At 50.0% G+C, this 12,802-nt stretch overlaps 1 protein-coding gene across 1 annotated transcript in view; it reads right to left on the bottom strand.

The window, feature by feature from the left end:
• Positions 1-4,355: 4,355 nt before the first annotated feature.
• The window catches only part of calb2a (calbindin 2a), a 274,121-nt gene continuing 265,674 nt past the window's right edge, over positions 4,356-12,802 (bottom strand). Inside the window, exons 10-12 of the mRNA XM_067997410.1 lie at positions 8,581-8,634; positions 5,586-5,657; positions 4,356-4,469 (exon numbers count right to left, since the gene is read on the bottom strand). Of these exons, the coding sequence (XP_067853511.1) occupies positions 4,356-4,469; positions 5,586-5,657; positions 8,581-8,634 (240 nt within the window). The remainder of the gene's footprint in view (positions 4,470-5,585; positions 5,658-8,580; positions 8,635-12,802) is intronic.

Raw genomic sequence — 12,802 nt, 5'->3', positions numbered from 1 at the left:
AGACTGTAATGTTTATAGTTACATCACCGACACCTGACAGACTGTAATGTTTATAGTTACATCACCGACACCTGACAGACTGTAATGTTTATAGTTACATCACCGACACCTGACAGACTGTAATGTTTATAGTTACATCACCGACACCTGACAGACTGTAATGTTTATAGTTACATCACCGACACCTGACAGACTGTAATGGTTATAGTTACATCACCGACACCTGACAGACTGTAATGGTTATAGTTACATCACCGACACCTGACAGACTGTAATGTTTATAGTTACATCACCGACACCTGACAGACTGTAATGTTTATAGTTACATCACCGACACCTGACAGACTGTAATGTTTATAGTTACATCACCGACACCTGACAGACTGTAATGTTTATAGTTACATCACCGACCCCTGACAGACTGTAATGTTTATCGTTACATCACCGATCCCGGACTGACTGTAATGTTTATCGTTACATCACCGATCCCGGACAGACTGTATTGTTTATAGTTACATCATCGATCCCGGACAGACTGTAATGTTTATCGTTACATCACCGATCCCGGACTGACTGTAATGTTTATAGTTACATCACCGATCCGGACAGACTGTAATGTTTATAGTTACATCACCGATACCCGATAGAATGTAATGCTTATAGTTACATCACCGACACCTGAAAGAATGTAATGTTTATAGTTACATCACCAACACCTGACAGACTGTAATGTTTATAGTTACATCACCGACACCTGACAGACTGTAATGTTTATTTGTACATTACCGACCCTGGAAGACTGCAATGTTTATCGTTACATTACCGACCCCCAACAGACTGTAATGTTTATAGTTACATCACTGATACCTGACAGACTGTAATGTTTATAGTTACATCACCAATCCCTGATGGAATGTAATGTTTATAGTTACATCACCGACACCTGACAGACTGCAATGTTTATAATTACATTACCGACCCCTGACAGACTGTAATGGTTATAGTTACATCACCAACCCCTGACAAACTGTAATGGTTATAGTTACATCACCAACCGCTGACAGATTGTAATGGTTATAGTTACATCACCATGGGCTCGAATTTAGCAGGCCTGCGGGTTCCCAGCGGGTGGTCCTCCGGGAGCGTCGAAAACGCGAACGGCGAAATTAGTGGGTTGCCCACGCGATCGTAGCAGGCAATCCACTAATAGGATCCAATTACCTGCTCCTCCGGGGTCCACGGCACTGGCCTGCGCGTCGGGCGGGCTGCGCATGCGCAGTACGATCTGTCAGCTGGAGGCTCTCTAGTTAAAGGGGCAGTCCTCCACTGACAGATGCTGCAACCAATGGGACAAATTGCAGCATGGAGCAGCCCAGGGGGAAGGCTGCTCCCAGTTTAATGATGCCTCACCCCAGGTATCATCAGATGGGGTGAGGAGGAGGGGGAGGACACAGATCTTCCCCCCGGCGGGCGGGAGGAAGCGGCCTGCCTCTGCCACCAAGAAGGCCTGGCTCGAGGTGGCGGAGGGGGTCACCTGCGCCACCAACATATCGCCCACCTGCATACAGTGCAGGAGGCGCTCCAATGACCGCAGTAGGTCAGCCACAGTGAGAACACGAAGTCTTTCCCCTACACTCCGTCTGCCACAACACTGCCCCCACCCCAAATCTCCTTCGGCACCGCCAACACTATTCTGTCACATCACCCTTCATGCCCACTCACACCCCATCCTCATCTTACCTCCACCTACTCACCTCGCCAGTACTCATCCTGCCACTAACACGCGACCCAATCCTCATACAATCTCATGGCTCCATCCCATACTCACCCTCTCGTGCATCTCCCTCACGGCCAGCCTCACTCAACCTGCCACCACCTGTGCTGCAGCCACAGGGCATGCATCACATATGTGCAGTAGGCAGGGTAAGGCAAACGTCTCGTCAGCATGAAGGGGATGCACAAGGGTGTCTGAGGGTTTGTCATGGGTGTTACCCATATTGAATTTCAGAGCCACAAACAGCACACATTATATTGACACCACCACTGCCATGTCTCCGCGAATCCTGTCCATTGTGTCCAATAATGCCCGCTCCTGGGTATCACTATGAGGACCCACCACTGATGCCACCCATCGTGTTACTGCAGAGTAGGTGCATGTGTATTTGCAGGGCTCGTCCGCGCAGACAACTGAGAGACATCGGCGGTGTTGCCGGCTGCACCCTGGAAGGATGCGGAGGAGAAGGTGTGGAGGACAGTGGTGACTTTGCCAGCGACAGGTAAGCAGTTGGTGCTGGGGCCAGCCAGGAGCAGCTCGGCATGAAAGAGGCTGCAGATCTCCACGACTACATGTCGAGCGAATCTGCGCCTCCCTGTGCACTGCTGCTGGGAGAGGTCCGGGGAGCTGCGCCTCGGTCTGTGGACCCTGTGGCGAGGGTAGTGCCCTCTGCGACGCATCTCTCTCTGCGGTAGCCCTCCCTCCTGCTGTGCAGGTGGGCGTGCAACCACACCGTGTTGGGGGGATCCACGTCTCTGCGGCGGACGGCGTGGACTGCGAGGCTGCTGGTGGTGGTCATGCTCTTCGTCCTCCGAGGGTGTCCACACACCACCCAACTGGCAGGTGTTGGTCTGAGGGGTTGTGCAGGGTAGGTGGGTGGGTCCTCGGACTGGGGCTGCGGTTTCGTGTCGGTCTGTCCTCTGGCTTGGCGGGGGTTGGTGGAGGGCAGGGGTTGCCCTATGTGACGCGGTGGCCTCCTGCGTGGGTGAGGGCGCTCCCCCGTGGAGCGCACCTTGGCACCTGGCACAGGCTGCTGGCTGCAACACGCCTGGTTTGAAGGGTCCTGTTTCCCCCAGTGTGGGAAACTGACTGCTTTGACCGTAAAATCCCACACTTCCTCTTTTGACAGCTGCTTCAGCTCATTAACTGACCACAACGAGCAAGTTAAGTGCTCTCAAGTGGAACCCCGCTGGCTTTAATTGCCTGCGGGATTCCCACCAGCGGGGCTTGCGCGCGCAGCCCCGCACGTCAGCGCGGTACCCGGAAGTGGCCGGGATTTCGTCCGAATCCGGTCACGTGATCGGAGATCGGGATTTTCGGGGCCCCCCCGCTGGAAACCCGCAGGTAACCCGACCCTAAAATCGAGCCCCATGTCTCTGCCAAAAGAAAGCCTCCATGAAGTGTCACATTTTTAATTGTCGCAGTTTGACGTGTGCCATGAACTATATACTTGCTGAGATAGCGGTGGATGAGAAATAGAAAGCTGCTCTTTGATATTTCAGCCTCCCCCCTTCTTTAGCAAGAAGGTCTGGTCAGTAGGTCCAACAGGCCTGGCACTTATTGACTAGCTCAACCCCACCTACCTATCTTTTCACCATATCTGCACCCTTCCCTGGTAACTGGTTCCCAACACTTTTATCCTTTGGGTGAAGAAGTTCCACCTGACGTCTCTTCTTACTCCAACTTTCTGAATTTTAATTTGTGTCCCCTGGTATTTGAATCCTTCACCGCACTGAACAATTCGCCTGGATGACCTTTAAACTCCACCCTGGATTCCATCTCTACTGTTGCCTTTTGTGGGGGGGGGGGGGTTGGGGGGGCGCGGGTACGGGGGTAGGGGGTACGGGGGTAGGGGAATACTTGGGTGGGTAATGGTATGGGGCTAGGGGGTAAGGGGGTAGGTAGGGGGTACGGAAGTAGGGGAGTAGGGGGTTATGGAGGTGTGTGGAGGGGGGGGCGGTAGGGACTGGAGCAGCCCCATACTTCCTCATAGGGATGGAGAGAATAGGGATGGCCAGTCACCAACACCCCCTGGGCTCCCACACACATCCAGATGGATGGCCAGAGAACAATCCTGGCATGTGCTCCGAGACCCAGCTCACTGTTTTGTCCGAGGAACACTGTGTGAATTCTGGAGTCTCGGGAGATGGGACAAGGGAGTAAAAAGAGCCAACTTACAAAAAAAAACTCAAACTAATTGTCTGTTGGATAATTGACTTTCTGCTGTAAATCCCAGGCATATCTTTGGCAAATAACAGCATTTACCAAGACTTGAAGTACTTCTATATATATTACAGTATATATATATATATATATCTCTTATATTATCTGTTGCTTTAAAATGCTGAGGAAAGGGAGATATATAGAAAATAATGGACAGCCACTGCAAGTGAGTTCACACCGCACGGCCTCGACGCCTGTCCCCTGTGGCGTTTTGTAATCTGCGATACAAGCACATTTGCGGTTTTCAGGACGCCCTGCACATGCGAGGGGTGGAGTGGCATTGGGTGGGGGGAGAATGGGGAGGGGTGTGTTGGGGGGATGATGTAGGGCGGTGCGTTCTTTGTCGGAGAGGCCCTCCTTACAGTGGCTCCGTGCACAAAACCATCTCCAGCTCCCGTCGATACAGTTTCCCGCCGTGCGAGAGGGACAAGATGTTTTTCTTATACGCAGTCAGTTTCTTAATATCCATCTCCTAGGGAGAAAAATTAATAAATCTTAGATCACATGACCTTAGCTGTGCATTAGTTCATATTATATACTTTGCAAACTTAACTGTTTATTTCTTTTAACTTTGTGCTCAAAGATGAGGGATATTGGTGTGGGGAACGGAAGCCTTTCCATTTCAGTTACCCATCTTTAACATTAAGCACTCCCAGGTCAGGTGTAATGTGCATCAGTGTGATGTTTTTCCATTCCCACTACCAGCTAGCTGGTGGCTTGTCTACCTCTGATTGCCCTGGGAGGGGCACTTATCCGTTGTGGACCCATGCAGTCTCGATCCACCTCCTACAGCACTAAAATTCCCTGAGTTCAGGAATGATTGTCAATTCAGGGCCATTCTCACTGAACAGGTCACGGCCAAAGCAACACTGTCACACCATTGCAGTAGGGGGCCTTACTCTGATGCCAACCTGAGCTGTACCTGCCCTGGGAGTGTTTGATGGGACAGTGTAGAGGGAGCTTTACTCTGTATCTAACCCGTGCTGTACCTGCCCTGGGAGTGTTTGATGGGACAGTGTAGAGGGAGCTTTACTCTGTATCTAACCCGTGCTGCACCTGCCCTGGGAGTGTTTGATGGGACAGTGTAGAGGGAGCTTTACTCTGTATCTAACCCGTGCTGTACCTGTCCTGGGAGTGTTTGATGGGACAGTGTAGAGGGAGCTTTACTCTGTAACTAACCCGTGCTGTACCTGCCCTGGGAGTGTTTGATGGGGCAGTGCAGAGGGAGCTTTACTCTGTATCTAACCCACCCTGTACCTGCCCTGGGAGTGTTTGATGGGACAGTGTAGAGGGAGCTTTACTCTGTATCTAACCCGTGCTGTACCTGCCCTGGGAGTGTTTGATGGGACAGTGTAGAGGGAGCTTTACTCTGTATCTAACCCACCCTGTACCTGCCCTGGGAGTGTTTGATGGGACAGTGCAGAGGGAGCTTTACTCTGTAACTAACCCGTGCTGTACCTGCCCTGGGAGTGTTTGATAGGATACCAGGTTTGAAAATTGTTTGATTTCCCAGTACTGACAACCTTCACCTCAATGAGCCCGAGGATAGAGCCCCACACTCCTCTTACTGATCCACTCCTGAACCCACCTTTTTATTTTTCTCATACAAATCTTTCAGTAATGCATCCAGCTCATTACTGTCGATGTAGCCATTTCCATCCTAAGATAACAGATAGAACACACTGAGTAAAAGCTTGTGAAACGTATTCGAATCATCTGTAATAAGAGCCCCCCCAGATAACACCAACAGGCACAGAGCAGCCTGCTGACCAAGTGTCGACAGTGCCCCCTTATCACAGCTGTTCCCTCTTGGCTGGGATTCTGGTCTTTGGCGGAATGCCGACAGGGCACCCTTTGCGTTCACCCCAGACTCCATTCCTGACCCTTCCAGGATCAAGCTGCTTTCCATACTTTCCGTGCTCTCCTGACCTGTGCAGGGCAGTGGGGAGTGTCTGCGACAGGGCTCAGGCGGCAGGGTGTGGGACGGCCGGTGCTCTCTGGGGCTGGCCCGAAACAAGACAAAAGCGTTAAAGTAACAAGCAGCACCTTTACCTGTGCGATCAGTTGATGAGTGAAGGTGATGAGTAAACCTTAAAAAGCCCCATTCCCAGGGCTCAGCATTGCTAGGGCACACATGACAGGAAATATGTTGGATGATGTATTCCTATCATATACAGAGTATGACAATATACACGCCCATATTAGGGCAGACATATTGTGCTGCTGATGTCACTTGTTGCTGGAAACACTGGAACTACCAGCAGGATTCAAGTGAGATGGATAGATTTTTGTTGGGTAAGTTTATCAAGAGATATGGAGGAAATGCGGTTAAACGGAGTTAAGATACAGCTCAGCTATGATCTAATTGATTGGTGGAACAGACTCGACGGGCAAAATGGCCTATTCCTGTTCGTATAATCCTAGAATTCCCTATGGTTTTTGCTGGCTCCCTGGCATAGCTCCCGCAGAAAATCTTTCCTTTTTGTGTCGAAGAATTGACACTTAAGGTTTCTACTGAAGCCCAGTGCGGTCCTGAGTTCCCAAGTTCAATCCCTGGTCAGTGTTGAGTTACCTGATCTCAGTCGGGTGCCAGTTGGGTCACTACAATTTGGCTCCTTGGGCCGGGGAGGAGGAACATCAGTCAGGATCCCTGCTTCTGATCACTGTCCTACAACCTGTGCTGGGAAATACTCGTGTGTGTGGCCATAGGGTGAGAATGGGATCAGACTTGGCTGTTACATCGAGTTACATCAAAACTACAGCACAGAAACAGGCCATTCGGCCCAACTGGTCTATGATGGCGCTTATGCTCCACACAAGGCTCCTCCCTCCCTACTTCATCTAACCCTATCAGCATAACCTTCTATTCCTTTCTCCCTCATGTGTTTATCTAGCTTCCCCGTAAATGCATCTGATATTCACCTCAACTACTCCTTGTGATAGTGAGTTCCACATTCTAACCACTCTCTGGGTAAAGAAGTTTCTCCTGAATTCCCTATTGGATTTATTTTATATTTATGACCTCTAGTTTTACACTCCCCCACAAGTGGAAACATTTTCTCGACGTCTACCCTATCAAACCCTTTCATTATCTTAAAGACCTCTAGAGAAAAGAGCCCCAGCCTGCTCAGCCTTTCCTGATCAGTATATCCTCTCAGTTCTGGTGTCATCCATGTGAATCCTTTTTGCACCTTCTCCAATGCCTCTATATCCTTTCCATAATAGAACTGCCAAGTGTGGTCTAACCAAGATTCTACATAAGTTTAAAATAACTTCTCTGCTTTTCAATTCTGTCCCTCTAGAAATTAACCCCAGTGCTTGATTCACCTTTTTTATGGCCTTAATAACCTGTGTCGCTACTTTTAGCGATTTGTTTTTATGTACCCTGAGATCCCTTTGCTCCTCTATCCCATTTAGACTCTTATTATCCAAGCACTAAGTGGCCTCTTTATTCTTCCTACCAAAATGCACCACCTCACAATTATCTATATTGAAATTAATTTGCCAATTACACGCCCATTTATTAATGTCTTCTTGCACTTTGACGCAGTCTTCTTTTGTATTTACTACACTCCCCCAATCTGGTGTCGTTCACAAATTTTGAAATTGTATTTCCGATTCCCGAATCCAAATCGTTAATGTAAATTGTGAACAACAGTGGTCCCAGCACCGATCCCCGCGGAACACCACTTCCCACCTTTTGCCAGTCTGAGTAGCTCCCCCGAACCCCTACTCTCTGTTTGTTGTTTTGTAGCCAACTTGCTATCCATTCTGGATGCTTCCCCTACAGGATCAAAGAATCCACTGCCACTCATTGTCTCAAAAAATCATCGAGCACAGAAGGAGGCCATTCGGCCCATCATGCCTATGCCAGCACACTGAAAGATCTATCCATTTAGTCCCACTTCCTTGCTCTTTCCCCATATCCCGGCAAATTTTTCCTTTCCAAGAATTTATCCAATTCCTTTTGAAAATTGTTATTGAATCTGCTTACTTTCAGGCAGTGCATTCCGGATCACAACAACTCTCTGCGTAAAAAAATTCTCCTCATCTCCCCCCTGGCTTTTTTGCCAATTACCTTACATCTGTGTCCTCTGGTTACTGACCGACCTGCCAGTGGAAACAGTTTCTCCCTATCTACTCTAACTAAACCCCTCACAATTTTGAACACCTCAATTAAATCTCCCCTTAACCTTCTCTGCTCTAAGGAGAACAATCCCAGCTTCTCTAGTCTCTCCAGGTAACTGAAGTCCGATACATTCCTGGTATAATGCTAGTAAATCTCTTCTGCACCCTCTCTAAGGCCTTGACATCCTTTCTAAAGTGTGGTGCCCAGAATTGGACACAATACTCCAGCTGAGGTCTAACCAGTCTGGTTCCACGCATGAGATTAGTGGTTTGGGCGAGAGTGTCTCGAGCCCCTGGGGCTGTACACCTGAAAGAGACTTCAGGAGATGAGGGGAGAAAATTGGAAAAGAAAAACTCAATTCATCCGTTAAAACAAAACGCCTCTGATGGATCGCACAGATAGAAGTGAACTCCTTCAACGGGATGTAACAGGATAAAACTCAGGTAATAGTTACCCTGTCATAAAATGCAAATATTGCATTGAACTCCTCTGTGCTCAATTTCATGCCCTGTGAACACAAGAATCAAAATTAGCAAAAGAATTTAGCAGAGTATATTTACACTACGTCCTCTCTCCTGACCATGATCTCCATATTGTCTATTCTATTTTAACAAGACTTCAGACATCAATTTTTGCTGGTCAATGCTGAAGCTCCCTTTTAAAAGGTATTTTTCTCCCTCACCTTCCATCAATCTCCCTGAACCCACAGCTGGATGGGGTCGGGGAGGCGGGGGGAGGGGGGGGGGGAGGGGGCAAGGGGGGAGGGGGCGGGGGGGGTTAGTCCGAAAGGTTGGACTACCCGATCTCAGGACTCCATCATAGGAGGCAGGTGAGGAGTTTCCCTCTGAATGTCTCCTACCTACTCACAGGAAACTATCTGTAGATGGGAGGTTGGTCTGCTGCTTGGAGCTAGAGGATAACTGGAGGAGGGGGTGATGGACTCCAGGGGAAGAGCAGCTATCATATGGCGACAATGTCTCCTCACCCCTATCGTCCTCCTCTCTTGCCTACTCCATTTCCCCCTGTCTGATTGAGCGAGTGAGGGTGGATGCAGTGATGTCTGGTCCAAAACTCCATGACTCAGGTCTTCTCCTGCTAATCCCTCTAACCCAAAACTCCGAGCTTGTCAAGCTCCACTTGTTCCTTGTGTCCCAATAAATCTATGTGAAGATCTTTTTTCATCTTCAGGTTGCTTCACGGCTTTGCCGCGCCCTATTGAAGTGATCCTGTCCAGCCATCAGATCCCTCCGATTCCAACCCCAATCCCTCCACTCCCCCTCACCCCACTATCAGAGGCACATCTTTCAGTTACTGTGCCTATGTCCTCTGGAACTCTCCTAACACCCCACCTTTTTGACAAGGCTTCAGTTACCACCCTCGCAAAAATGATTTCCCCCTTCTCCTGCCCAGTGTTTACCTCCACCCCCTCTTTGTAAAACACTTCTGTGTAAGGAGTGCTGTAGGGATACTTTTGTGCTGATGTGACCTGCGAGAGAAGGAGGGACGAGGGGGAATGGGGCCAAAGTCTGCGGGATTGTGGTGCGGTGGGATGTGTTTGACTTGGCAGTGTTTGATGGGACAGTGTAGAGGGAGCTTTACTCTGTATCTAACCCGTGCTGTACCTGCCCTGGGAGTGTTTGATGGGACAGTGTAGAGGGAGCTTTACTCTGTATCTAACCCGTGCTGTACCTGCCCTGGGAGTGTTTGATGGGACAGTGTAGAGGGAGCTTTACTCTGTATCTAACCCGTGCTGTACCTGTCCTGGGAGTGTTTGATGCGACAGTGTCGAGGGAGCTTTACTCTGTATCTAACCCGTGCTGTACCTGTCCTGGGAGTGTTTGATGCGACAGTGTCGAGGGAGCTTTACTCTGTATCTAACCCGTGCTGTACCTGTCCTGGGAGTGTTTGATGCGACAGTGTCGAGGGAGCTTTACTCTGTATCTAACCCGTGCTGTACCTGTCCTGGGAGTGTTTGATGGGACAGTGTCGAGGGAGCTTTACTCTGTATTTAACCCGTGCTGTACCTGTCCTGGGAGTGTTTGATGGGACAGTGTCGAGGGAGCTTTACTCTGTATCTAACCCGTGCTGTACCTGTCCTGGGAGTGTTTGATGCGACAGTGTCGAGGGAGCTTTACTCTGTATCTAACCCGTGCTGTACCTGTCCTGGGAGTGTTTGATGGGACAGTGTAGAGGGAGCTTTACTCTATATCTAACCCGTGCTGTACCTGCCCTGGGAGTGTTTGATGGGACAGTGTAGAGGGAGCTTTACTCTGTATCTAACCTGTGCTGTACCTGCCCTGGGAGTGTTTGATGCGACAGTGTCGAGGGAGCTTTACTCTGTATCTAACCCGTGCTGTACCCGCCCTGGGAGTGTTTGATGGGACAGTGCAGAGGGAGCTTTACTCTGTATCTAACCCTGTACCTGCCCTGGGAGTGTTTGATGGGACAGTGCAGAGGGAGCTTTACTCTGTATCTAACCCGTGCTGTCCCTGCCCTGGGATTGTTTGATGGGACAGTGCAGAGGGAGCTTTACTCTGTATCTAACCCGTGCTGTACCTGCCCTGGGAGTGTTTGATGGGGCAGTGTAGAGGGAGCTTTACTCTGTATCTAACCCTGTACCTGCCCTGGGAGTGTTTGATGGGACAGTGCAGAGGGAGCTTTACTCTGTATCTAACCCGTGCTGTCCCTGCCCTGGGATTGTTTGATGGGACAGTGCAGAGGGAGCTTTACTCTGTATCTAACCCGTGCTGTACCTGCCCTAGGAGTGTTTGATGCGACAGTGTAGAGGGAGCTTTACTCTGTATCTAACCCGTGCTGTACCTGTCCTGGGAGTGTTTGATGCGACAGTGTCGAGGGAGCTTTACTCTGTATCTAACCCGTGCTGTACCCGCCCTGGGAGTGTTTGATGGGACAGTGCAGAGGGAGCTTTACTCTGTATCTAACCCTGTACCTGCCCTGGGAGTGTTTGATGGGACAGTGCAGAGGGAGCTTTACTCTGTATCTAACCCGTGCTGTCCCTGCCCTGGGATTGTTTGATGGGACAGTGCAGAGGGAGCTTTACTCTGTATCTAACCCGTGCTGTACCTGCCCTGGGAGTGTTTGATGGGGCAGTGTAGAGGGAGCTTTACTCTGTATCTAACCCTGTACCTGCCCTGGGAGTGTTTGATGGGACAGTGCAGAGGGAGCTTTATTCTGTATCTAACCCGTGCTGTCCCTGCCCTGGGATTGTTTGATGGGACAGTGCAGAGGGAGCTTTACTCTGTATCTAACCCGTGCTGTACCTGCCCTGGGAGTGTTTGATGCGACAGTGTAGAGGGAGCTTTACTCTGTATCTAACCCGTGCTGTACCTGCCCTGGGAGTGTTTGATGGGACAGTGTAGAGGGAGCTTTACTCTGTATCTAACTCGTGCTGTACCTGCCCTGGGAGTGTTTGATGGGACAGTGTAGAGGGAGCTTTACTCTGTATCTAACCCGTGCTGTACCTGCCCTGGGAGTGTTTGATGCGACAGTGTCGAGGGAGCTTTACTCTGTATCTAACCCGTGCTGTACCTGTCCTGGGAGTGTTTGATGCGACAGTGTCGAGGGAGCTTTACTCTGTATCTAACCCGTGCTGTACCCGCCCTGGGAGTGTTTGATGGGACAGTGCAGAGGGAGCTTTACTCTGTATCTAGCCCTGTACCTGCCCTGGGAGTGTTTGATGGGACAGTGCAGAGGGAGCTTTACTCTGTATCTAACCCGTGCTGTCCCTGCCCTGGGATTGTTTGATGGGACAGTGCAGAGGGAGCTTTACTCTGTATCTAACCCGTGCTGTACCTGCCCTGGGAGTGTTTGATGCGACAGTGTAGAGGGAGCTTTACTCTGTATCTAACCCGTGCTGTACCTGCCCTGGGAGTGTTTGATGGGACAGTGTAGAGGGAGCTTTACTCTGTATCTAACCCATGCTATACCTGTCCTGGGAGTGTTTGATGCGACAGTGTAGAGGGAGCTTTACTCTGTATCTAACTCGTGCTGTACCTGCCCTGGGAGTGTTTGATGGGACAGTGTAGAGGGAGCTTTACTCTGTATCTAACCCGTGCTGTACCTGCCCTGGGAGTGTTTGATGGGACAGTGTAGAGGGAGATTTACTCTGTATCTAACCCGTGCAGTACCCGCCCTGGGAGTGTTTGATGGGACAGTGTAGAGGGAGCTTTATTCTGTATCTAACCCGTGCTGTACCTGCCCTGGGAGTGTTTGATGGGACAGTGTAGAGGGAGCTTTACTCTGTATCTAACCCGTGCTGTACCTGCCCTGGGAGTGTTTGATGGGACAGTGTAGAGGGAGCTTTACTCTGTATCTAACCCGTGCTGTACCCGCCCTGGGAGTGTTTGATGGGACAGTGTAGAGGGAGCTTTACTCTGTATCTAACCCGTGCTGTACCTGCCCTGGGAGTGTTTGATGGGACAGTGTAGAGGGAGCTTTACTCTGTATCTAACCCGTGCTGTACCTGCCCTGGGAGTGTTTGATGGGACAGTGTAGAGGGAGCTTTACTCTGTATCTAACCCGTGCTGTACCTGCCCTGGGAGTGTTTGATGGGACAGTGTAGCGGGAACTTTACTCTGTATCTAACTCGTGCTGTACCTGATCTGGGAGTACTGAATGCTGGCACAGAGCAGAAGATGTAAAAATGATCCATCCCA

The sequence above is a fragment of the Heptranchias perlo genome, chromosome 16 (genome assembly GCF_035084215.1).
Source record: "Heptranchias perlo isolate sHepPer1 chromosome 16, sHepPer1.hap1, whole genome shotgun sequence".
Lineage (NCBI taxonomy): Eukaryota > Metazoa > Chordata > Chondrichthyes > Hexanchiformes > Hexanchidae > Heptranchias > Heptranchias perlo.
The sequence above is the reverse complement of the archived record's forward strand: the minus strand, read 5'-3'. Positions and strand labels throughout refer to the sequence as shown.